This window comes from Mesoplodon mirus (assembly GCF_964341445.2).
Source record: "Mesoplodon mirus genome assembly, chromosome: 2".
Classification (NCBI taxonomy): domain Eukaryota; kingdom Metazoa; phylum Chordata; class Mammalia; order Artiodactyla; family Ziphiidae; genus Mesoplodon; species Mesoplodon mirus.
In genome coordinates, this window is record NC_138977.1 from 151,348,056 (window position 1) to 151,374,354 (window position 26,299).

Consider the following 26,299-nt stretch of genomic DNA (forward strand, 5'->3'; position numbering starts at 1 on the left):
GATCGCGGTTGGGTGACTCAATCAGAGAAGCTGGGGAAGGAAATGGAAGGTGAGCTGCTTGCACACACACATAGAAAGGGCAGTGAACTGAGGGAAGAAGCAAGGAGAGAATGCATAACTTGTTCAGTTTTTTCAACTTTGGGCCTTGCTTCCTCCAATGTGTTTTTTCACCCATAAATTGGCACACAGACAAAACAATAAGGCAGGCAGCTACCTAACTCTCAGAAATGTGATTTTGAAATTGCAGAATCTCACAGTAAGCAGGGAAACCCTATTATTAGAAAATTTTGCTTCTTTTGGCAACAACCTGATCTTTTAGTCTGACTTCAAGGTGGCAGGCAAAACACTGAAATACTTTGAAACAGAAGTTCTTTACATTGGCTTTACACAAAGTCACTGGGGAGCTCTTAAAAAATAAGGATGCCTGGATCATGTCACAGACCCATTAGACTGGAATCTTTGGGGTGAGGCACTGGAAGTTTAAAAAAGCTAAAAAGCCTCTTGGGAGATTCTCAGGACTTCCCTGGTGGTGCAGTGGTTAAGAATCCGGCTGCCAATGCAGGGGACATAGGTTCAAGCCGTGGTCTGGGAAGATCCCACATGCTGCAGAGCAACTAAGCCCGCGACAACTACTGAAGTCTGCACCTCTACAGCCCGTGCTCCACAACAAGAGAAGCCACCACAATGAGAAGCCTGTGCACCACAATGAAGAGTAGCCCTCGTACGCCACAACTAGAGAAAGCCCGCATGCAGCAATGAAGACCCAAGGCAGCCTTAAAAAAAAAAAAAAAAAAAAAAAAAGCCTCTTGGGAGATTCTCATGCGATACCAGTGTTGAGAACTACTACTTTAGTATCCAGTGCTCAGCAATCTACGTAGTTTGTTTCCTCTGAAATGCATTTTACAATAGTTTTTTTTTTTTTTCTCATTCAAATAATTCTTCAGTACCTTGGAGGGCATTACAATGTGATCCTCTGGGCTAAGAGAAGAACCTTCTTTTGTCTTCATCCCAGCTTCTCTACCACTTCTAAGCTGTTTTGGACATGCTGATGGCTGGGTGGCCCCAGCCGAGGTTTCCTGCTAGGGGAAGAGACCTTGCGCTGTTCCTTAAGCAGGAAGCAGTTGCTAATTGTACCTGATCAATCCATTGACTGGCAAGAAACCACTTAGGACAGGTGTGAAAATCTCTGCCCACTAGAAGGATGATGTGTAACTAGGTCAAACCCCATCTCCCTAGGATTTGAATGGGAAAAATAGAGAAAAATCAGCTGGTTGGTAATGAGAATCAGTGGAGGAGACAAATGCAGAGTGTATATGGCATCCAGAGCTGTTTTAAGCCCTGACTGATGACTGCTCCCGAGTCCTGTAAGATTCTCCCTTACTGCCTTGTGTGTCTTTATAGCAGGGAAGAAGGTCCCTGAACTACACGTTTCTATATATTCACAAAGCATAACAGGGGTCGATATCTTTCATGAGCTTTAAGTGATCTACATAACAAGAGCTCCAGAGGGCCCTGAACATGCAGAGATGCTTCCTGAAAGGCTGTACTTACTATGTGCTCCATGGAGTTGCCTGGACTTAAAAACTCCTGTATTCTCCAGTCTCTGGAACAGCCAATCATGCCTCACCCCTGCCAAGAGTTTTTCAAAGTCATCAGGCTGCAGGGTGCGAGCCTTAAGGATCTTTTGCGTTGTCATTCCTGGCAATGAAACAAAAGAACTTCCACTGGAATTCAGAAAGGACCATGGGTTTTCTCCCTCAGAAGAACCACTGGAAATTGCAGGTGATTCCAACCACCATGCCAAGGACGAGCTGGAGCTCTGGCTGCAGTTTAGCAGGTTTCCAGGTTCATTTGCTTCCTCTGTGGTAGTGCAGTCCTTGCTGAGGACAGGGATGGAAGTGTTACCACTTACCGAGGAATTGGGGATCTGGGCTCCCTGACCACGCAGCTGCCTCAGAGCACATGGTCTGTGAGAGTCATGTGTGCTAGTGGCGTGAACATCTGTGCTGTCCAGCAGCTGGCTCTCCTCATCCACCGTGGAGGCATCAGGGTCAACACCCTGCTCTTTGACTGAGCCACCACTTTTCCCTGAGTCAGGATTTTGAACAAGCCAATGAGGAGTGAAAGTGCTACATGCTATCATGGAACTTTTGCCCAGAGGCTCGTCCACAACTATGTGGAAGTCTACGGGCATATCTTCTGCTCTCTCCGCTGTTTCTTCTTCTGGGTCAACCCAGCAGGGGCTATCTTTAAATGTGGGACCTGTGTCTCCTTTGATTTCTTCTCTCTTCTCTTCTTCATGCCTGTCTTTGGCGTTACAGTTGATTTCTGGAAACTTATCAATTATTTCAAAGGTTTCTTCTTCTTGGATCGAAGGATATGTGGCCATGTTCTTGGGCCAACTAGAATCAGAAGGCCAAGAAGCAGAACCAAATGAGGGTCTGGAATGAGCAGAAGTATTTCTGGACCCCATATTTCCGGCTTCCCACATATCTTCTGGAGCTCCTTTTAACAGCCCTGCACCTGAGGCCAACAAAGTGCCTGTTGTGTTATAAGCAGGAAAAGTTGTCAAGGGCATGGGCTTGTGTAGTTGACTTTGAGAAGACTCTAAACTGTCATCCCTGGACACCTGGAGAGAGAGACCATGAAGCTCTGAAGACAGTGGATGTACAGCTCTGCTTCCCGCATCGATCTCCAGTTCTTCTGCCAGGGCAGTGGAACACTGAGTGTCCACATGATGTTCTTCCTTGCTAGGCTCTCTTCTGGCTGACATATCACCAACATGGTAATTCACTTCCTCCCAGCTTGTAGAAGAACTACACCCTGATAACTTGCTCCAAGAACTGGAGCTCTGGCTGTAGCTCAGAGACTTGTTCAAAACAGCTCCCCCACCACTGCCATGGTCTGTTGACTCAGCCTCAGTCTCCACATCTTCATCCACGGAGACTCGAAATGCATCAGAACTGGCCCAGTTTCTCCTTCCTACCCTCCTGAGTTTCTCCCAACCATTCTTAGCCATTTGGCAGGAAGATATTACCATGCCTTTTTCAAAACGTGGCTTGTCCTCAGTAGTACTCACAGTATCTATGTTTTTTGTTTCTGTTTTTAGATCAGTGATACAGACTCCTGTTTTTGTACCTTTCTGTTTATTTTTGTTGTTTCCACAAGTGCTTTCAAATATTTCACACACTGAAGTGTGGTGCTGTGAATAGGTTTCAAGAATTTTTTGGAAATCTACTTGCCCATGCAAGATGGGTTTCTCCAACCCACACTTGAAACCCTCTGGAACATAAGACTTGTCATCTAAATTTGCGAAGCTTTGAACTTGTAACTGTTCCTTCACCCTGGTGATACAAGACATGATTTCCTGAGAGACAGCTTCTCTCTCCTGACTTCTGGAGGAAGTACTAAAAGTATAAAGCTTTCCCATAGCTTCACTACAGAGCTGACTTGCTGTGTGGACCGTGTCCATCTCCCCATAGAGCCTCTGGTGCACCGTGGTGAGCCCGAAAGCAGCTTTGAGAAAACTATGGAGCTCCTGTTTTCCAGTAACTGGTTCATCACATTTCTTGGTAAGGAGGCCAATTTCAAAGGCCTCTTTGGCTTCACACAGATATGAACTTTTCATTCCTGGAGGACAGTCACTGGAACTACTATATGACAACAGACATGTGCCGCGAATATTCTGAGGAAAATACCAAATACAAAATCAGACACTGAATTGGAAAGTGGAGGTGAATCAAGGAAAACTTTTCATCCCTGGAGGACAGTCATTAGAAATATTATAAAAAAATAAACATGTGCCATGGAAAAATACAGAAACTACCAGGTACCATCCTACTGTAGCCCTGATACTTCTTGATCAAAGACGATAAATTTGTTATTGTTGCTATTGTTAGTTTTAGCAAACAGAGTCTATACGTGGAATGTGGACATAATAATTTTGCTATACACAAACACATCATTTGTTTAATAATAGTCGAAACAATAGGTTAGTGGCTTCCAAACCCCTCAGTGCATTTGAATCACCCGGGCAGTATTTCATAAGGAAAGGTTTCTGGGTACAAACCCCAGGGATTTACATTTAGTGGATTTAGGGTACAGCCCAAGAATATGTATTTTGAAAGGGCTTTTAGGTGATTCTGACATGCTTGGGAACCATTGTTCTAGAGCAGATAACATCCAATCCTCCAGCTGTATTAACTTAGCTCCCACCAGGATGTCACTACTCTGACTGATAAAACCTTTACATATGTGAGGTCTGATCACAATTACCTAATGATATACACAAAGCCTATTTTAAGGTTCGACCCTTCTCTCCCACCAGTTACATGTGTCACTGGAGAAAGGAGCAGTGAGGGCTGCACTGTTTACCATAGCCGTGAGCACGAAGAGAGGCGTATAGGGACTGAAGGCAGCTGCCAGCTTGCAGGCTTCAGAGGCTGACAGCAAATGGTGGTCAAACTCTTTCAGCAAGCCCTGTGAGAAAACAGTAGGCCGAGTGTACTGTTGACAATTATTGATCCATTAGCAAAAGACAGGCTATAAAATTCCTTTGCTTTTCTTTCAAGATTCTGAGGCATGCCCTGCACCTCATCACAACCATTTCAGAACAGGGCCAAGAAAGAGTAAGTGGGTCAAAAGACCCCAGGACAGGACTGTCCTTTCACCCACACCCATACATCACCCATCCCCAACTCGTACCGCAGAGAAGGCCTCACGTGCGCAAACATTCACACTGCCTGCCTGTGCAAAGTAATTCAGACAAGTTTCTTTGGAGGATCGTGTAGCTCTTTGTTCACACAACTCTACACATTTTGCAGTCAGATTCACTGATGATTTCTGCATTGTTCTTGGCAAAGAGCCCTTTAATGTACGATTTCACAGCAATTAAGATTGAATCATTTATTCCAGAAATATGTATTGAGTACCTCCATGTGTCAGGCACTGTTCTAGCCATGAAGGACAGAGCAGACAGTGAGCCTGCAATAAGCTTATTTCCTGTTAAGGGGAGGAGATCAGTCAATACACAAAATAAGTAAAATGCATAGTATTTGAGATGGCAGCAAGTGTTCCAAAGGAAAATAAAGTGAGAAGAGGTCGAGGAGGTCCAAGGCAGAAGGGCAGTTTGCAATGTTAAACAGTCCTCAGAGACAACTTCACTGAACAAGGGGCATAACCCTTTTCCTGTGTTTTGGTCTGTCTGACAGCAAAAGCAACATTTTGCTAAGATTCAGATTGCTAGCAGCAAGCTGTATGTGTTCTTATGCTACACTAATTAGTACTGAGTACAGTTACTGTTGCTGCTTTGGTATTTTTTTTTTTTTTTAATTTTTTAATTTTTTTATTTTTGCTTTATAACAAATTTAATCAGTTATACATATACATATGTTTCCATATCCCCTCCCTTTTGCGTCTCCCTCCCACCCTCCCTATCCCACCCCTCCAGGCGGTCACAAAGTATCCAGCTGATCTCCCTGTGCTATGCGGCTGCTTCCCACTAGCTATCTACCTCACGTTTGGTAGTGTATATATGTCCATGCCGCTCTTTCACTTTGTCACAGCTTACCCTTCCCCCTCCCCATATCCTCAAGTCCATTCTCTAGTAGGTCTGTGTCTTTATTCCTGTCTTACCCCTATGTTCTTCATGACATTTTTTTTTTCTTAAATTCCATATATATGTGTTAGCATACAGTATTTGTCTTTCTCTTTCTGACTTACTTCACTCTGTATGACAGACTCTAGATCTATCCACCTCATTACAAATAGCTCAATTTCATTTCTTTTTATGGCTGAGTAATATTCCATTGTATATATGTGCCACATCTTCTTTATCCATTCATCCGATGATGGACACTTAGGTTGTTTCCATCTCCGGGCTATTGTAAATAGGGCTGCTATGAACATTTTGGTACATGTCTCTTTTTGAATTATGGTTTTCTCAGGGTATATGCCCAGTAGTGGGATTGCTGGGTCATATGGTAGTTCTATTTGTAGTTTTTTAAGGAACCTCCATACCGTTCTCCATAGTGGCTGTACCAATTCACATTCCCACCAGCAGTGCAAGAGTGTTCCCTTTTTTCCACAACCTCTCCAGCATTTATTGTTTCTAGATTTTTTGATGATGGCCATTCTGACTGGTGTGAGATGATATCTCATTGTAGTTTTGATTTGCATTTCTCTAATGAGTAAAGATGTTGAGCATCCTTTCATGTGTTTGTTGGCAGTCTGTATATCTTCTGTGGAGAAATGTCTATTTAGGTCTTCTGCCCATTTTTGGATTGGGTTGTTTGTTTTTTTGTTATTGAGCTGCATGAGCTGCTTGTAAATTTTGGAGATTAATCCTTTGTCAGTTGCTTCATTTGCAAATATTTTCTCCCATTCTGAGGGTTGTCTTTTGGTCTTGTTTATGGTTTCCTTTGCTGTGCAAAAGCTTTGAAGTTTCATTAGGTCCCATGTGTTTATTTTTGTCTTTATTTCCATTTCTCTAGGAGGTGGGTCAAAAAGGATCTTGCTGTGATTTATGTCATAGAGTGTTCTGCCTATGTTTTCCTCTAAGAGTTTGATAGTGTCTGGCCTTACATTTAGGTCTTTAATCCATTTTGAGCTTATTTTTGTGTATGGTGTTAGGGAGTGATCTAATCTCATACTTTTACATGTCCCTATCCAGTTTTCCCAGCACCACTTATTGAAGAGACTGTCCTTTCTCCACTGTACATTCCTGCCTCCTTTATCAAAGATAAGGTGACCATATGTCCGTGCGTTTAACTCTGGGCTTTCTATCCTGTTCCATTGATCTATATTTCTGTTTTTGTGCCAGTACCATACTGTCTTGATTACTGTAGCTTTGTAGTATAGTCTGAAGTCTGGGAGCCTGATTCCTCCAGCTCCATTTTTCGTTCTCAAGATTGCTTTGGCTATTCGGGGTCTTTTGTGTTTCCATACAAATTGTGAAATTTTTTGTTCTAGTTCTGTGAAAAATGCCAGTGGTAGTTTGATAGGGATTGCATTGAATCTGTAGATTGCTTTGGGTAGTAGAGTCATTTTCACAATGTTGATTCTTCCAATCCAAGAACATGGTACATCTCTCCATCTATTTGTATCATCTTTAATTTCTTTCATCAGTGTCTTATAATTTTCTGCATACAGGTCTTTTGTCTCCTTAGGTAGGTTTATTCCTAGATATTTTATTCTTTTTGTTGCAATGGTAAATGGGAGTGTTTCCTTGATTTCACTTTCAGATTTTTCATCATTAGTATATAGGAATGCCAGAGATTTCTGTGCATTAATTTTGTATCCTGCAACTTTACCAAATTCATTGATTAGCTCTAGTAGTTTTCTGGTAGCATCTTTAGGATTCTCTATGTATAGTATCATGTCATCTGCAAACAGTGACAGCTTTACTTCTTCTTTTCCAATTTGGATTCCTTTTATTTCCTTTTCTTCTCTGATTGCTGTGGCTAAAACTTCCAAAACTAGGTTGAATAAGAGTGGTGAGAGTGGGCAACCTTGTCTTGTTCCTGATCTTAGTGGAAATGGTTTCAGTTTTTCACCATTGAGGACGATGCTGGCTGTGGGTTTGTCATATATGGCCTTTATTATGTTGAGGAAAGTTCCCTCTATGCCTACTTTCTGCAGGGTTTTTATCATAAATGGGTGTTGAATTTTGTCGAAAGCTTTCTCTGCATCTATTGAGATGATCATATGGTTTTTCTCCTTCAATTTGTTAATATGGTGTATCACGTTGATTGATTTGCGTATATTGAAGAATCCTTGCATTCCTGGAATAAACCCCACTTGATCATGGTGTATGATCCTTTTAATGTGCTGTTGGATTCTGTTTGCTAGTATTTTGTTGAGGATTTTTGCATCTATGTTCATCAGTGATATTGGCCTGTAGTTTTCTTTCTTTGTGACATCCTTGTCTGGTTTTGGTATCAAGGTGATGGTGGCCTCGTAGAATGAGTTTGGGAGTGTTCCTCCCTCTGCTATATTGTGGAAGAGTTTGAGAAGGATAGGTGTTAGCTCTTCTCTAAATGCTTGATAGAATTCGCCTGTGAAGCCATCTGGTCCTGGGCTTTTGTTTGTTGGAAGATTTTTTATCACAGTTTCAATTTCAGTGCTTGTGATTGGTCTGTTCATATTTTCTATTTCTTCCTGGTTCAGTCTCGGCAGGTTGTGCATTTCTAAGAATTTGTCCATTTCTTCCAGGTTGTCCATTTTATTGGCATAGAGTTGCTTATAGTAATCTCTCATGATCTTTTGTATTTCTGCAGTATCAGTTGTTACTTCTCCTTTTTCATTTCTAATTCTATTGACTTGAGTCTTCTCCCTTTTTTTCTTGATGAGTCTGGCTAATGGTTTATCAATTTTGTTTATCTTCTCAAAGAATGCTTTGGTATTTTTTTTAATAAATGTATTTATTTTATTTATTTTTGGCTGCGTTGGGTCTTCGTTGCTGCGCACAGGCTTTCTCTAGCTGCGGTGAGCGGGGGCTACTCTTCGTTGCGCTACGCGGGCTCTAGGCACATGGGCTTCAGTAGTTGTGGCTCGTGGGGTCTAGAGTGCAGGCTCAGTAGTTGTGGCTCACAGGCTTAGTTGCTCCGTGGCATGTGGGATCTTCCCGGACCAGGGCTCGAACCCGTGTCCCCTGCACTGGCAGGCAGATTCTTAACTACTGGCCACCAGGGAAGTCCCGCTTTGGTATTTTTAAAAAGGCAATAATTGATGATACCGTTAAAAATCTCAATTTCAGTGCAGTGCAGGAGAGAAGTCAATGTCTGTGCGATGCTCCCAACTGGTTAGAGACCTGGCTTCTGCTCCCAGTTCTCTTTCTTACTGATTGTACAAGTTGCAGAGGTCACTTAGTTTCTCTGGACCTTAGTTTATTTTTCTCTAAAATGGGACTGACACATTTTGCTCTACCTACCTCATAGGTAGATGTGGTGTATGTGGAACATATACATATATACACACACTTTTTGAATTATAAAGCAATATACAAATATTTGTAATCATTATTATCATAGATAAGAGTCTGAGCAAGTGACTGATGCTCTGATTTGAACAGATGGTAATTAAAGTCTTAAAGTTATTACCCCTTTACTTTGTCATTGAGATAGCCCAAGTGTGGAAACTGAATTTTGTAATAATTTGAAAGGAAATCATGGGGTTCAAAGCATTTATCACTTTGATTTCATTCATTCATTCATCCATCAGCCTTTTTTTCCCCAGTACCCTCTGTAGGTCTGGTACTGTGCTAGGTGCTGGGATAATAAAGCCAAACAGGACACCACAGGAACTGTCTCCAGGACTGCTCACATTACTTGAAGAGGGGAGACACCGTGCCCCCTGACTCCTGGAGAGAGAACTAACCAAGCGCCAAGAACAATGTTGACGGTTTTGCAGGTGATGCCACTCTGCACCGTGGTTTTGACAAGTGATAGTTACCAAGTTAATTTCAGGATTGCTTTTAAACTTTTCATAATCTTTCCTGCTCATGGAAACAAAGATATCTGCCAGTATTCCTAGTGATGTGGAAATGCCCTGTAAGGAAATACAAACAAAACACAGATTAGGAATTCACAGTCAATTGTTGCTCTCATCTCAGGGCCTAAAGTCAATGATTAGCCTTCTAAATAAACCATTGCTTATTATTATTGCTATTGTTATTATGACATTGCAGATACTTCTCAAATGGATGTCACCAGGCTTGAAAGATCATCACATCCTGAGGACATGGGAGTAATGCTAACTCAGCTATTTCTTAGTTGGGCTTCACTGGATTGTCAACACTAACTTGTCCATACTGCTAGGCATAATGAATTGGCCCAAGCAAGAGTCCCCACACCCCATTCCACTTGTGCTGTTAAAAGGACTGTAGGCAGCAGTGCTCCTGACACAGCTTGGGAAGATGTATAACCCAAAGCTTCAATTAACAAGGAGAATATTCTCACAGAGTCACAGAGAATGAAAACATCAAGTAGGAAAGCAAATGTTGCTTCTCAATTTCTTGAATAAAGATGCTGCGTAAACAGTTAATCAAAGTCTTTTCCCACTCAACTCAAGAAAAATGATTTTACATATAAACAACTTGACCACCTCAACTTTGCTAATGGAATTAGGTAAAGGCTAAATATATAATAAAATAGTTATCAATAAAAATAAATGGATTGGTAGAAATAAATGCATAAATAGTTACAAATATATATAGAAATACTAAATATATGCCAGGCGTCTAGCTGTGAATAAGGACGAGCAAGACACTAGAAGGAAGTTACCAAATGTTCCTGGTCCAATGCCTGTGTAGAATCAATAAAAATAGGACCAATAAAATTGATAAATGATAAACTGAATTGTGCCATAAGGAGATAATCTTTCAAAGACAAGTACAGGAAACGAGAAAATAAGCACTAGACAAACAACCTTTTTATCTGGCTGAGGAAGTGTCAGATATCCTATGATTGAGGCCCATATTAACTCTGCTGCTTCGTACCACATCCCTGCAAAAAAGGAGGAGATGGGACAAACTGCTAGTATCTGTGAGTATCTGTGCTCTTGTGTCAGAAAATACCTTTAAAAACTAATACAGAAAGAAGATTCATTGGATTTTGTTAAGAAAATATATGACTAGATTAGATTGACAGCAATCAGCAGATAGCAATCTGCTGGAAAAACAGCAATCTGTTTTTCCAGTTGGTTTAATACAGATAATTTTTCCCTTTCACAGAGAAACATTATATATTACATGTGTACATATAAGATATATTAATATAGAAATAATTTTCTCCATTATTTACAAGATAACAATTACCATCCTCTGTTAAATTTCAAATACATTAGTTTGCATTTTAAAGTATAATTAGGGTCCTATAAACTTTGGTTGTAAAACTCAGGAATACCGTCCCAGGAATGAATGGGTAAGCTGTCAGGGTGGGTTTAGAATAAGGTGTCACTATATCAAACGGAGTCCTAATGAGCTGAGAGCCAGATGCCAGAAATAATACCGAGAATCCTGTGGTTAACAGTCATAATATACAACTGTAAATTTCTTTAACAAAACTCAACAGAAAAATATTTTGTTTTGTTAATGTTCATAACATTCCTGGCATCTTAAGTGTCATTCTCTTTTCCATAAGGAAACTAAGGGAAGTGGGGATGAACTGTATCAACCAGATACAATGAGAAAAGTCCATAGTAAAATCTTGTAGCCAGACTTGGTAAATGAGCCTTGAGAGGATGACTGTACCTAACTTTTGCAGAATTTGCCCTCTGATCTGTATGCAGACCGACTGCACCAGGACCTTGTCGTTTTCATTTCTATACAGCCAGGTACCTACAATAAAGAGGAAAAAAAACAAAAGCATTTTTGGCCTTGAATTATTTTTTTAGATTTTTAAAAAATTAATATTTATTTATTTACTTATTTTGGCTACACCGCTAAGCATGTGGGATCTTAGTTCCCTGACCAGGGATCGAACCTGTGCCCCCTGCAGTGGGAGCATGGAGTCTTAATCACTGGACCTCCAGGGAAGTCCCTGGCCTTGAATTATTAAAGAAATAGCCTGGTGAAATAAAATGATTTTCATAGAAGCCTTAATGAACACGTGATATAAATTCGGGAGACAATCTCTTCTTTGTATTTAGAATAAGGTCCATACTTCTTGCTGCAAACTATGAGGCTTCACAGGAACTGAATCCTGCCTGGTCTCCACCTCTCCCCGTTACCAACTGGGCTCTGCCATGCAGCTTAACTGTGTTCCTTATAATAGCAGCCGTCTCCTGCTTCATGGTATCTGTACTTGCCATTCCCTCTACCTAGAGGGAGGGATTCCGCCCCCTCTAGCTCCTACTTCAGGGCTCATCCACAATGCTATTGCCTCCGAGGCTTCCCCAGGTTAACTAACTACAGTGTCACCCCCACTGTCTTGTGGTCGCCTCATGGAGGGCGGGATCCATCCCATCCACCCAAAATTGGTTTGAATGTTAAAACTGATGACTCTACACACGCACTAAGAGTATATGAAAAGATTTAGTTCTCACATAATGAGCCTTTCTGAGGAAAGCAGGGAAGCACCGAAGCTGGTCCATTTGACTTAAGTGAAGGGAGTGGTGAGTGACTTTTGTTTTTATTGTGATTAGGGTGTGGGTCTGGGGTAAAGGTTCCCACAGCTAGGCCAGGGTTTACTGATAAATGAGCTTTAAAAAAATCAGCCTGTCCAGATGTGGGGCAAAGAGGGAAGAAGCTGGGGCCTGACAGCTGCCAGTTGCCAAACATCAAAAATAAAGTCAGACTCATTATTACATGCTTTTATTATTCTGTGTCACATCACCCTCATTTTCTCCCTAGCTTTTAATCTGTGTGTGTGCGTGCGTGCGTGCGTGTGTGTGTATGTGTGGTGTAGAAGATGGGAAGTATGCATATTGTAGGTTAGTGATGGTGGCCACAAATGGGGGTATGTGGTCAATATCTGTATTTCAAACTGCCTCCCCACTGGAAATGTCTACAAGTTTCAAGGAGCTCAGGACCTTATATCCAAGCATATTGAGCTTAAAAGTCGACTAGGAATTGTGTTCAACGTAATGGGAAACTTGTTGACTTAAGTGCCCAGAAATTCAGACAAGGTACTTGAGGCTTAAATTGTTACCCAACTATTAGGACTTGCTTCCTTTCATGTATGATTAAATATCAAAATAAATCTATTTCAAAGTAAGTTTTTATTATAGCTCCTCTGTAGCAAAATAAAATTTATTTTCCAGACCCTTTAAATACATAAAACTGTAAGTGTACTCTCCTGAGTTTACAGGCTCAATTTCCATTCACAATTCTTTTCAAAGCTGTAGCTGAGCCCTTTCTGAGGTCCAGGGAGTTACCTACCTTCACAGCAAATGTTGATTAGATAACACACTCCACAATAAAGTAGGGCGATATTAGAAGACTTAGTTGGGTTGTTTTGTTTTGTTTTTGTTTTTAAATAGAGAAAATGGAAACATAGAGAAGTAACATGCTTGACCAAAGCCATTTCATTCATCAGTAGCAGAGCCAGTCCTAGGTAGTTCTGGGAACGTCTAGTGTATAGTAACTACCAGGTCATTACGTTTTATTTATTTATTTATTTATTTTTAAAAATTTATTTAGGCTGTGCTGGGTCTTCATGGCGGGTCTTCTAGTTGCGATGTGAGGGTTTCTCTAGTTGCGGTGTGCAGGCTCAGTTGCAGTATGTGGGATCTTAGTTCCCTGACCAAGGATCGAACCCTGGCCCACTGCATTGGGAGTGTGGAGTCATAACCACTGGACCACCAGGGAAGTCCCCATTAGTTGTTTTTAAACTGGAACTCTGGTAGGGATGGAGGGTGAAGGTCATTGTGAAGATATGAGAGCACCTTACCTGTTGCTCCATTGTTGCTTATTAGACTGCTCAGGATATACTCTGCTTTTAAAAGTTTCCCTGAAAAGAAGCAACACATAATTAGTTCTGAACACGTGCTTTAAATACTGCTGTTCATGCTCTAAGGTTAACACATTATAACGGGGAAACATTCTATTTTAAAATTTAAAATCAGTAACTACATCATACACAAAAGTGAAAAAGAAGATCAAGTTTTCAGGAACTGGTAAGGTGGGAAGTTGTACAGTATCTGAAATTGCAATTAGATTCATATACATGTACATACATATACACACACATATTCATTCATATGAATGAATAATCCATTCATATAGAGTAAGGCTTGAGAAGTAAAGGCAAACCTTTGTCAAAGGCTGTGTCTCCTTTTTGTGAAAACTATGCCTCCAGAAGTGGAGGAGAGTTGCCCGTGAATAGGTCTATTTACAGAATTATCAGGAAGGAATTTTTTAAGGGGGTGGGTAGAGAGGTTCTTTGTAAACTTTTCATTTATTTCATTAACACCACGTAGGAGGGACCTACACTATGGATGGCTGTTTTTCTGTAAGGAGGAAACTCAATCATTCATCCTTTTATCCATTTCTGCTCCCAGGTGCCTCTAAGCCCCATATGACCTGGCCCCTGGGAGTTCTTTGACCTCTTCTCTTAGCATTCTTTCCCTCATCCTCACTCCTTCTACTTTGGTTACAGTGGCCTCCTGACTGCTCCTTGAATCTGACAGGCTTGTTCCCATGTCAGGGTTTTTGTACTTATGTTAGTCTGGAATGCGTTTATTCCAGGTATCTCCAAGGCTTGCTCCCTTCTCCTTCAGGTCTTTGCTCAAATGTCACTTCACTGTCTCATAAGGCCTTCCCTGACCACCCTATTTCAAAGTGCAGATACAGACATATACCTGACTGTGGTAGATTGTGAGCCAAAGGAGGTCACAACAATATCTTCTATCCCACATGCTCTTCTGCAACATGACCTTGCCATTCCTCCAAGAAGTGGAATCTATTTTCCTTCTCCCTGAGCCTGAACTGGCCCTGTGACCTGTTGTAACCAATCGATGTGGCAGAAGTGACACTGTGTACCTTTCTGGTCAGGACATTAAGAGATGCCTCTGGAGTGTGGATGTTTCTCTACAGCATAATTTTGTACTTGATCTGCTAGGTCCCAGAAATTTCAGTCCTGAATTAGTTTTTTCTTAATTACTTGGTGGGTGATTCCCTTTCTTGTGGGTAAATTCAGACTCCACACAGACATTTGGCACAGACTTGGGGTTTTTATTTCTTTAGAGATATTTTTTGGCCTCCACCTCAGAGCTTGGGCAGAGAATAAGCTTCCTCATCACCTCTCTGGGTGGGCTGGTATAGCAGTTCAGTCCCATTTCATAGCTGTGCAAACCTTTAAGGATTCCAGCTTTAGGCAAATATTTCACTCCACGTAGGCTCAAGGCCCTGTCTCTTGTTCCTGCACAGGAATTAAAGTGGCAATCCCTTTCCCAAGGACTATATCCAAGTGTAAATCTCTTTGGCTATAGTGTCAGGAGCAGTAGTCCACTATTTTGATTTTGAATGTCTTCTATGTTTCAGGCACTTAAAAAATATTTAATTCACGATATTTATGTAATGGGAGAAGATTCCATACTTGCTCAGTCCTCCACGTTGATGGAACTCAAGTCTGACTCTTTGCTTTTAACTGTGGCTTGAAAGGTTTTGTCTCCTAATTTCAGGCAGGAGTGAGCTGGGCAGGCCCAGGACATCCTCTCTTGCCTCTGAAATCCCATGACATTGAATGCTTGGACCTTTGGAATGGGTTTTGAGTGGATAGCAGGATGGGCTTGGTCAAAGGGGAAAACAGGAAGACTGTGCTGTCCCTTCATATTATCTTTATTCCTTTTCCTTACCCCTTATAACATCGTACACACCTCTCCTTTCTCTATCCCAGGACTCCCAAATGCTGGGGACTGAGACCCCTTTTCACTGTACCTTGTTCTCTTTCCAGGACACCACCCCTGCCTTAAGTCCCCCTTTCTGTCTGAGAAACCCAGTGTAGGTAGAGCCTCAAGAGACGTTTGGGGGCAGAAGTTTACAGATAAGCACTTTAACTCTGAGGCTGTGTCTGTTTTCTTGTGGCATTTCTGGTAGTATCTTTGAGGAAAAGAAAACCCCAACTGTTGCAGAATAAGATCTAGGACTTTTACCTTAGACATGTGATGTGCGGGCAGAGGAGCGTGCTGCTCATGATGGTATCAAGGCTTAATTGTCATGACAAGAAAAAGTCTATACCACCTTAGTTAGAGGCATGAGAGGAACAATCAACCAAACAAGTAAGTGAAAAGATTATTTGGTTGTGTAAAGCAAAGCTATCAACATGACTACTTACCACTTGACCTTGATTTCCATGTCACACTATAGCAAATCTGTAAATCTGTGTATCATGAAACATGCCTCAGTAACTGTTCCAAGTTCTATTTGATGAGAACCAACATTAGTTTGCCCACGCACGCCTGGCCGTCAACTTTCGGTTCCCCTAAAGAATGCTCTGCTCACACATTATTCCATCTGATGCCATCAGAAGGCGTATTAGTGGTTAGGTTTTTCTCATACCCTCAACATGATAAACCCCAAACATTATAAAATGTCCCAAATCATGGACATTTGAAGTAAGAATTTTTTCCTAAGTTCAACTCTGTTGATGCAATTACTTTAGAAAAGTAAATAATAAGATATGGGTACAATTTATGCACAGCTGCAAGAACTTGAGAGTGAATGAACTTGGGCTTGTGAAAAGTTAACCTCCACAAGCCCATGTCTCTCACGTCCTTTTATCTCTGTCCCTCTCTGTACTCAGCAACTGTCCCATTCAGTATAGTTAGTACAGTTCCTTTTCAAAGGAAATGAAGTGGTTAAAAGGTATTTTAACTTCTTCAAGGCCAGAGTTATTAAAACAATAGCAATAGCTAAACCTAATTTAAAAAATGAGCCAGTCCTGTTTCTGGCAGAGGCAACTTGCATTCAATTTTCATCCTTTATCCTTTCACTCTTGGAAAAGAGAACAGCAGGCTACAGGTTTCTAAACCTCATGGTTATCAGTAATTTAAATAATTCAGGAATTCTATGAAAGTGAACTTTGCTGTAACACATAGCAGGCCCCTCTCTCCTCCAGTCCCCCTCTACATTACAGCCTAAGTTAGAATGTCAGCCTCATTTTTTATTTTATTCAAAGTGACAGAAGGAAATAAAAAGATACTTTAAGGCCTAATCAGGTACTGTACCGGTGTTCCGTGTGATGGAAAAATATCTCAAATTACTTCAGTGGGTTTGTCAGGTCTATTGTTAGCATAGTCAAGTGGCCCTACAGAAAGGAGACTGGAGAGCTAAGAGAAAATAGTAGAATTCTAATCTGATTTTTAAAGGCTGCTGGTCAGAAGTATAGCAATTCAGATACCCCTGTTTGAAAGCAGCAGGACAGATTTGTTAGACGACAAAAGCTCCAATTAGTATTTTCCACCCCCTTTCACAATTTTCTCTATTGCTTTTGGCTCTGAAATCCTTTATGCCAGGGCCTTTGTGCTGGCTAGAGGCAGGGGGAAGGGCAAGGCGGCAGGCTGGCGGGAGCGCCGGCGGCTACAAAAGAAGGCCCGAGGGCCCCGGTGCCCGCCGTCCCCGCGGAAGTCAAGGAGCCCGGAGGAAGGTGAGCCCCAGACGGGACGACTCCGGGATGAGGAGGGCCAGCAGGAGGGAGCCTACCTGAGTGCATCGAGATTCGGGCTTGGCGAATAACCACCTGCGGGGCAATCGGCGTTGCTGGCTGCAGCTTGTGCAGCCCTTGGGCGACCTGCAGGAGTTCGCCCGAGACGTCGAGCCCGTACAGGAACCGGTCGCTCAGGAACACAATGGCAGCGGCGGTGGCACACTCCCGGGCGAGGATGGAGGCTTTCAGGGACGCCTGAATGAAAAGAAATAAAGTCGGGCAGAAAAGAAGGCAGTCTTGGGACCAGTAGTCTTCTAGGTATTATTATCAAAACAAGAACAACAACAAAACCTAGAGCTAGGAGAGGAAACAGTGTGCTACTGAACAAAAAGATAATAATAATGATAATAATAACGATAATGAAAAGCCCAATTCATTTGTGGGATAAAATAATATTTCTTTCATTCCATTTCCCTATTACATTTCTAATATTATACACGTAATAAATGCATATTTCTTGTTATGAAAAAATTCAAACACCAAGTAAAAATTAAAAGTGCCCCTTTGTTTTTTTCTGACTCCTTACCTTATTTTTCCCTTCCTCCCACAAATTTCATTCTCATTCTTCCTGTTAATGGTTTCCCAGAGATCCTTCCAGAACTTCCTCTACCCTTTTCTGTTTATTTAGACATTAATTGATTCTTTGTCCTAACTTGCCTTCTCTCTCTCTCCTTTCTCATTTTCTCCCTCTATTTTTCTTTTCTTTTTTCTCTTTCTTTTCCTTTCTTTCCTCCCTCCCTCCCTTCCTCCCTTCTTTCCTTCCTTCCTCCCTCCCTCCCTCCCTTCCTCCCTTCCTAAATGACATTACACTAGACATATTGTTTTGCTACTTGATTTTTTTGGTCATCATAACATCTAGAAGTTTCCATGTCAGTTCATAATATTCTGCTTCATTTATTGCCTCTATTTTAATTAAGAAGAAATATAGACTTCTAAGCAATATTTTATATGACTATGTTTAGTTAATGAATAAAATAAGAAAAGAAACAGACATGAAATGAAAGTATAACATAAAGAATGAGAAGTAGAGATAAATGAGGCAAACTTTTATGGAAAAAATAATCTTTTGGCCTCTTAAGGTATTATACAAAAGACATTGAAAGTCATGCAGCTGTTAGCATAAATGAGTTTACCACCCACTAGTACTTTCTCCATTTGCTAAACTATATCAAGCAGAGTTTTTTTCTGGGCATGTTAGCTCACGTATGAAGCCTAGAAAAGCATTGTAAGCATTGCCCATTCTCCTACCACAATGTTATAATACAAGCATTGCTTTCTTCACCACATAAGTACTAACACTTATTGGGCAAAACCAGGTGCCAGGCACAGTGCTAAGAGCTTTATATGTATTAGTTTATTCGATCCTCACAACAATCCTAAGAGGCAGGTTCTATTTATTTAAAGGTCAAAACCAATATTTTAATCATCCAATTGAATCACTCCTCCCATTCTTACTCCTAGAATCCTATTTCTTTTCATTTATACCTTGCCTACCGAGAATCAGCACAATAATCCTTCTCTTTTCAAACTGATGCTTTCTTAACTTGTTAAGGGTTTTAACCTATCGCTGTGTTTTTTAAGTTTGAAAAGTGATAATGTGCTCTTGTATTTATCCTTTTGTTCTTAGTTGATCACTACTGAAACTGTGATAGTGATGCCAATTGTTAGGGGAATACCTCTTCTCTCCTTTTGATGTTTCCTTCCACGTGAAGGGAGCTCAAGTACTGTAGCACTCCTGGCCTCTCTCTACTCCTTTACCCACTCTGTCCCAGGAGAGGTGGACTACACTGATAAGAAAATTTGGGAAGGGCTTCCCTGGTGGCGCAGTGGTTGAGAGTCCGCCTGCCGATGCAGGGGACATGGGTTCATGCCCCGGTCCGGGAAGATCCCACATGCTGCTGAGCGGCTAGGCCCGTGAGCCATGGCTGCTGAGCCTGCGCATCTGGAGCCTGTGCTCCACAACAGGAGAGGCCACAACAGTGAGAGGCCCACGTACCGCAAAAAAAAAAAAAAAAAGAAAATTTGGGAAGAAGAAACTGGGCATGCATGGCTTAGCTCCTCTCTTTTTTCTTTTGGGAATGAGTTGTCTAAAGGAAACAGGGATTCTTCTCTGCTATTCTATATCAGAAAGCCACCCTATATGGGGTGTTCTGCTTGGCCCACTAATTTCTGTGACTGAATGGGGAAGTCAACATAATTCTGGGGTTCATCTAGCAGACCCCCTTGTTCTAATACCAAGCTATATCTTTCAATTTAGCCTTGGCCAGAATTAAAGGTAATATTTAATCTCTTGTCTGCCTAACTCTTTTGTTTTATATCTTAGTTTGTTTCAGGAGGGGAAGAGAGGTGTTAGTTTCCCCAACATTAATCACTGCCTGACACAACATAACCCTTTCTAAGGGAACCTGCTCTGCCCACAGCCACTGCCTTGGAAGCGGCAATGTATTTTGCTACTTGACCTTGATTCCCTCTCCCCATCTTACCACCAGCTAAAGGCTAACCTAAGAGTACCCACCTGACTCTTTGCCCATGACTCTGTGGCCTGGCTTGAAAAATGAACTTATTCATCTGAACTAAGAAGGATAGAAAGAATTTTCCAGTTGTTGCAGGATGGGAAGAAGCAGAGAGTAGAGTGTAGCTAAGCTACGTTTGACACCAGAGTGAAGATCCAAGAATGTGACACCAAAGCCACCTTTTCGCAAGTGCTGTTCTTAGAGTTACAGGTTTCCTTTATTGCTCCATGTGGATCTTCATAACAATGTACACTCATTTTATGAGTTTGCTTGTGTGAGCCTCTGTTTCACCCAACCAAAAAAAGCCTAACTAAAACTGAAATGCTCAAAACTGCAATTGAGCTTTGTCAAATAAACTATCAATCTGAAAAACACAAGTTTTAAAATGAGAAAATGTTAGTCATTTGATATTCATGAAATGTAAACTTAAAGATGGAATAGGAGGGCCTCCCTGGTGGCGCAGTGGTTGAGAGTCCGCCTGCCGATGCAGGGGATACGGGTTCGTGCCCCGGTCCGGGAGGATCCCATATGCCGCGGAGCGGCTGGGCCCGTGAGCCATGGCCGCTGAGCCTGCGCATCTGGAGCCTGTGCTCTGCAACGGGAGAGGCCACAACAGTGAGAGGCCCGCATACCGCAAAAAAAAAAAAAAAAAAAAAAAAAAAAAAAAAAAGATGGAATAGGAAATTGATGATTTTATATATGCCCAGCTCTGTTTAATAAGGACAGTCTCTGATCAAGAGTCCTTTCTATGCTAGCTACACATAAATATAGCCCTTTGGTTTGCAACCTCAGCTGCCATCTGTAGAACTTGCAGCTTCTGCCACTGCCAGGCTCCCTTAAACCTTTGAAACAGCATCTCTATCCCTGTCACCCTGCTCATGACCATGTACCCTGTGGAGGGTACTCAGCAAGCCACAGTGAGTCCCCTCTCTTTGAGGTGCATGCTTCATGTTTAGTTCTGCTCTCCATTCTCACAGGTGCCTCACTTCAGTTTTGGGGTAACAGAGTACCTACAAGGGATGCAATGTTTAGAGGCCGGACTATTCTCTAGGGCTAATTCTTCACCCTTTCCTCCCTGATAATAATGGTTTCCATCTTCGTAGTACCATCTAGTTTATGAAAAACGTTCACACAAATGAACTCATTTAAATCTATAGTAACTACAAAATCTAAGTAAGATAAGGAAACCGCGGCTGAGAAGTTGACTTTCCAAAGTTACAAAGTCAAAAGGGTCAGGGTGAGGTAGGAAGGAACTCGTCTCTTTTTTTTTTTTTTTTTTTTCTATTGTGGTAAAAAGCACAGAACGTAAAATTTGCCATCTCAGCTTTTTTTAAGAATGGCGTTCAGTAGTGTTAGGTATAGTCACATTATTGTGAATTAGATCTTCAGAACTTTTTTTTTTTTTTTTTTTTTTTTGCGGTATGCGGGCTTCTCACTGTTGTGGCCTCTCCCGTTGCGGCGCACAGGCTCCGGACGCGCAGGCTCAGCGGCCATGGCTCACGGGCGCAGCCGCTCCGCGGCATGTGGGATCCTCCCAGACTGGGGCACGAACCCGTGTCCCCTGCATCGGCAGGCGGACTCTCAACCACTTGCGCCACCTGGGAAGCCCCTTCAGAACTTTTTTATCTTGCAAGTATGAAACTTGATACAACAACCCTTTCTCCCTTCTCCCTAGCCCCTGGTAACCACAATTTTACTTTCTGTTTCTATGAATTTGACTATTCTAGGTACCTCATATAAGTGGAATCATATAGTTTTTGTCTTTCTGTGACTGGCTTACCTGACTTAGTGTAAAGTCCTTAAGGTTCACCTGTGTTGTAGCATGTGACAAAATTTCCTTCCTTTTAAATGATGAATAATATTCCATTGTATGTATATACCAATTTTTGTATGGATGAATCTATACCCATTCATCTGTCAATGGACATTTGGGTTGCTTCCACCGCTTAGCTATTGTGAATAGTGCTGCTATGAACATGGGTGTGCAAATATCTCTTTGAGGCCATGCTTTCAATTCTTTGAGATATATACCTAGAAATAGGATTGCTGGATTAAATGGTAGTTATATTTTTAATTTTTTGAGGAACAACCATACTGTTTTCCATAGAGTTTACACCATTTTACAATACCACCAATAGTGCACAGAGTTTCAATTTCTTTACATCCTCAGCTAATACTTGAGGAACCCAAGTCTCTCAAGGGTCAGTTTTTCTTCTGCTTTCCACCTGTGTCTGATGAAGGTGATTTTGAGCAGGGCCTAATCTGGGCACAGGAATCTGGGTCTTTGTAGCTAGGGCTGAACTCACCACTCACTGAGTCCAAACAGTGGTTCTAAGGAACCTGTATCCCTTGTTATGATAAAAAAGAATTCTAAGAAAAAAAAAAGAAAGGGGACAAATAAAAACAAATCCCAATTGAAAAGAGTGTTCTTGTTATGTGTTTAAAAATAAGAGAAAGAAAAGAAAACCTTCCAGGAGATGGCCTTTAATTTCAGCATTTTGAAATTCTCTAGTGAAAGTTGGTACCAGAAGACCAAATGGTAATTTGGTGATTAGCTGGGGATTACTCAAACTGGGAATTTCTTACACAGAGCTGAAAAGACGCTTTACAAGTCTAGTGAGGTGGTCTTCCCAAGTTGAGGAGATGGACCTTCTAGGAGTCTGTAGAGGCCAAGGTGGCCAGAGTTCACAGAGCAGAGAACCAGAAGGAGAGAGCTGCACAAAGCAAGAAGTCCAGAGATCTGCAGAGGGTCCCCTCTGAGTCTCCAGCAGAGCACTACTAATCAGCTCATGTATGAAAAGACACCACCCAAGGCTGGGGAAAGAACCACCTGAAAGGAGCAGAGGAAACAATCCCCAAGCCTCATGTAGTTTGTGTTTCTACCAGCCATAGTAGGAAATCATGTCATTCACAGGGCAGGGGGTAGAATATTCAGAAGGGTATTGCTTCAGTAGTGAGACAAAATTAACCTCAGAGGAAGATGGCTCTTGGCCCACTCTGAAAGTTTAGAAGCAAGCACGGCATGGATCAAACTATTTCCTAACTTGACTGAATTCCAGAAAAAGGTTCAAGAATATTTATAGACACCCAAATTATCTGCCATATTATAAGGTAAAATTTATAATGTTTGGCATCCAGTTAAAAATTACCAGGCATGAAAGAAGCCTACACTAAAAAGAAAAAGGAATCAATAGAAATTGAACCCCAAATGACAGTTTTAACTGTATTTTATAAGTTCAAGAAGGTAGGGTAAAAAATTAGGTGGGATTAGGGACATGGGAGATATAAAAAATGATCCAAGTCAAACTTCTAGAGATAAAATAATGTCTGAGATGAAACCACAGGTATCTGGATTGTGTCCAAGGTCCTCCGTTTGCTTGCCATGGGCAGTTACTAAATCTCTCCTAGTCTCAATTTCCTCATCTGTGAAATGTAGATGGTACCTATTTTCAGTGCTGTTTTAGGATTAGAGGAAATGTGGGTCAAATGTTCAGCACAGAGCCTGGCACATTGTGGGTGCTTAATAAATGAAGAGGAACACTACGAAAAAAAATAGGAAAAAAGAATTCCGTTCACGTGCTCCCATTCTCCTGTATGACAAAATAACAACAAGCAAAGACAGGTTCCTAAAAGAAATGTCAGTGGAATTTTCAACAGAGTAAAAAGGAAATAACAGATCATGCATATAACATCTCTAAGGTTTATCTCAGAAAATGGTGAAACCTCTCATTTAATTTCTTCACTTCACTAAGTCTAAGGACTGATGTTACTGGAAGCTGAGAAAAAAAAAAAAAAAAGGAAAAGGAGCAGGCTCTATGGCAATTGGTGAAGGAAAGCTGGTTCTTGAAAGGGAGGCTTCTTAGAATGCACGTGTGAGTTGCTTTTGGCTGTTGCCAATGGAGGAATCCCTCCCGAGCACCTGTAAAGGATGCCACAAACACCCCATTCTGCATCCTGCGTGAACACGCCATATATTTGAGCAGAGAACATTCCCTCATCTATTTTTTCCCCCTTCTACTCTTAATAGTTTGGAGCACAAAGCCTGAGAGAGGGTGACCTGCCAGACAAAGGCCCTTTGAGTTCCTTGGAAAAGTAGAGTTGGAGGAGGATGGAAGGAATCCAAGTGGCCCTATTATTTCCACTTGCACTAATTAGACATTTTTCTGTCAGCTATTGAGCACTGCTGAGAGGCCAAACTCACTGAATTCATTTCTAAAGTGTTTACAGAAGTTTGCATCTGTTTGTGTCTCTTCAGGAGGAAAATAAGCACTTCAATAGCATTGTGGAAAATCTAAACGAAGCATCCTATTCTGGAGGACCTGGCATCCCCGCAGCTGCATAATTTGACTCTGTTCAGGGCCCGAACCTCTCGCATCTCTCTCCAAAACCTAACGATGCAAAATGCAGAGAAGTCAACTCAGGGGAATCTTTTCTTTCTTGTCATTGTCTTTTCTCTCCCTCTTTTGAAACGGTGGCCTGCTGTGCACTACATACAGATTTAGGTGGGTATCATTCGTGCAGCCCCTCTCTCGTGTTTCTACCAGCACTCTGAGAAATTAATACCCACTTTCATTTGTTGCCAAGTGGGGGGATAGTAAATTCCTCAGCAGCAAAGCAGAATACATCACCATCCTGGGAATCTCCCCCAAATGTACACCGGGGGAGCACTCTTGACTTCAGAAAGGGAGGAATGAAAGGAGGCCCGAGTGTGTGGTAGGGAAGGACGCTAAAGAGGACGTTTCCCTACTTGGTAAAATGTGCCTGGGTTATGCACAATTAGATTAACATGAAAGAGAGTCCCTTTCCCTCCCCCACTCCCCCCAAAAGAAAGAAAACAACACAAAAACCCTAACCCACTGACTACGTGGCAGTGCCTTTGAAATGCATATTGGTCTACATGGTATTTGATTCAGGATTCTTTTTGTTTGGGTTTTTAGACCCACGACTGACCTGCCATCACAGAGGGCTCAAAAATATAATCTTTTAAGATGGTGTCACAGGAACAGAATTTTAGTGATGGAACCAACATAGGATAACTCAAGATAAAAAAAAAAAAAAGGAATTCTATTTTATTATCTTTCCTCAGAGGCTGACTTAGGAAGCCTGTCCCAATAGCCACTAAATTGTGGCTTTTCTTCCTGAATGAACCTGTTTAAATAAAAATATATGGATACAGATAAGGGAGTGTATGCTGGAGCTCTAAAGAGACAGACTCACAAATGTGCACACACACACACCACAGTTTTTTCACATCTGTTTTCAGGATGGGGTCCTAATTGAGTTTATGGCACAAAGGGAACTTCATGGCAAGGAAGCTGAGTCAGGTGGTAAAGGAATTAAACTCCACAATGAGATTTCAATACGCAGATGATTGAAAAAATGCGAAAGAGCCTTTTCTAAGGGCTTTTACTGAACAGCAGCAGGAAAAGTGTGTGCTGTTTTCAGGGCTCCTGACATTAGTGCTAGCCCCTCCCAACGCTGAGCATCAAGTTTGGGTCCCAGCTATGGGTTCAAAGCCATGATGTGTTCACAGCAATGACAATGGCAGCTGTTCTCAAGGGGGGCTGGGTGAGGGGACTCAAAACAGAAGCCATCTGGCATTGCAATTGGCAGGCGCAGTGTAAGGGGAAATCATTGCTGCATAGCAAATTGGGAGATAGGAAAAAGGCAGGGGAAAGGGAGGGGGGAAGTGTCCTGAGGTGAGGAATTAGCAGAATAAACAAATGAAAAGTGACTGATGCCTGCATAGTTATATACCAACAATAAAGCAGAGTAAGAGTCAACTGATCAAACTGGACTACTCAAGGTCAAGGGAAGACCAAGCACAGCATGCACCACGTTTGTCCATCCACCGAAACGTGAGGAGGAGGAGAGGAAAAACCCTGAACTTTCTTACAGTTTATGTTCAGGGCCTGTTAACATTTCACCAATCTTTCCTTCATTTTACCAGTGGGGCATGCAGATTAAAGCACTTTCCAGAAATAGTTATAACCTTTTTTCTCAATCTCAGTACGTAAAGATAATATTTTGGGGGCTGCCCTGGTGGCGCAGTGGTTGAGAGTCCGCCTGCCGATGCAGGGGACACGGGTTCGTGCCCCGGTCTGGGAAGATCCCACATGCCGCGGAGTGGCTGGGCCCGTGAGCCATGGCCGCTGAGCCTGCGCGTCCGGAGCCTGTGCTCCGCAATGGGAGAGGCCACAACAGTGAGAGGCCCGCGTACTGCAAAAAAAAAAAAAGATAATATTTTGGATCACCTATCCCTGCTTTCTGACCCTCCCTCTCTCAAATCTACTGTGAATGGAGTTGGGCTGTCTGTTAAAAGAATAAGAAAGCAACATCAAAACAGAGACCACCTACCCAGGATCCTGGCGAGCCTCATAGCCCCCGGTACTGTGGACCTGTGTGTCTTACCTTTCTTCTGGACTCCAGGTTGCTACAGCCACCATGGTGATTTCAGCATCCACACTGATGACTCACCCAGCACACTGGTCTCTCTTGCCATGGCCTCCTTATCTCCAAGGATCTTGTTCTACACTTAAGCTTAGTCACTCTCACGGTCAGTCACTTTAGAACTTGCTACTTTGGTGGCATCACAATCAGAATCTCAATTCCAGCATTTGATTCTTTAATCTTTATCTCTTA

General features: G+C 41.9%; 1 protein-coding gene across 12 annotated transcripts in view; it reads right to left on the reverse strand.

The window, feature by feature from the left end:
* ALPK1 (alpha kinase 1) overlaps nt 1-26,299 on the reverse strand; it is a 138,207-nt gene that overhangs the window by 7,892 nt on the left and 104,016 nt on the right. For 11 of the 12 annotated variants that reach the window (XM_082641095.1, XM_082641102.1, XM_082641103.1 and 8 more), the window contains 7 exons: nt 17,141-17,339; nt 13,389-13,448; nt 11,249-11,335; nt 10,426-10,502; nt 9,451-9,546; nt 4,375-4,479; nt 1,552-3,685 (listed from right to left, as the gene is read on the reverse strand). In XM_082641095.1, coding sequence (XP_082497221.1) covers nt 1,552-3,685; nt 4,375-4,479; nt 9,451-9,546; nt 10,426-10,502; nt 11,249-11,335; nt 13,389-13,448; nt 17,141-17,339 — 2,758 coding nt within the window. Of the gene's footprint in view, nt 1-1,551; nt 3,686-4,374; nt 4,480-9,450; nt 9,547-10,425; nt 10,503-11,248; nt 11,336-13,388; nt 13,449-17,140; nt 17,340-26,299 lie in introns of those variants that run through there. The other variant, XM_082641097.1, reaches the window with a different exon arrangement.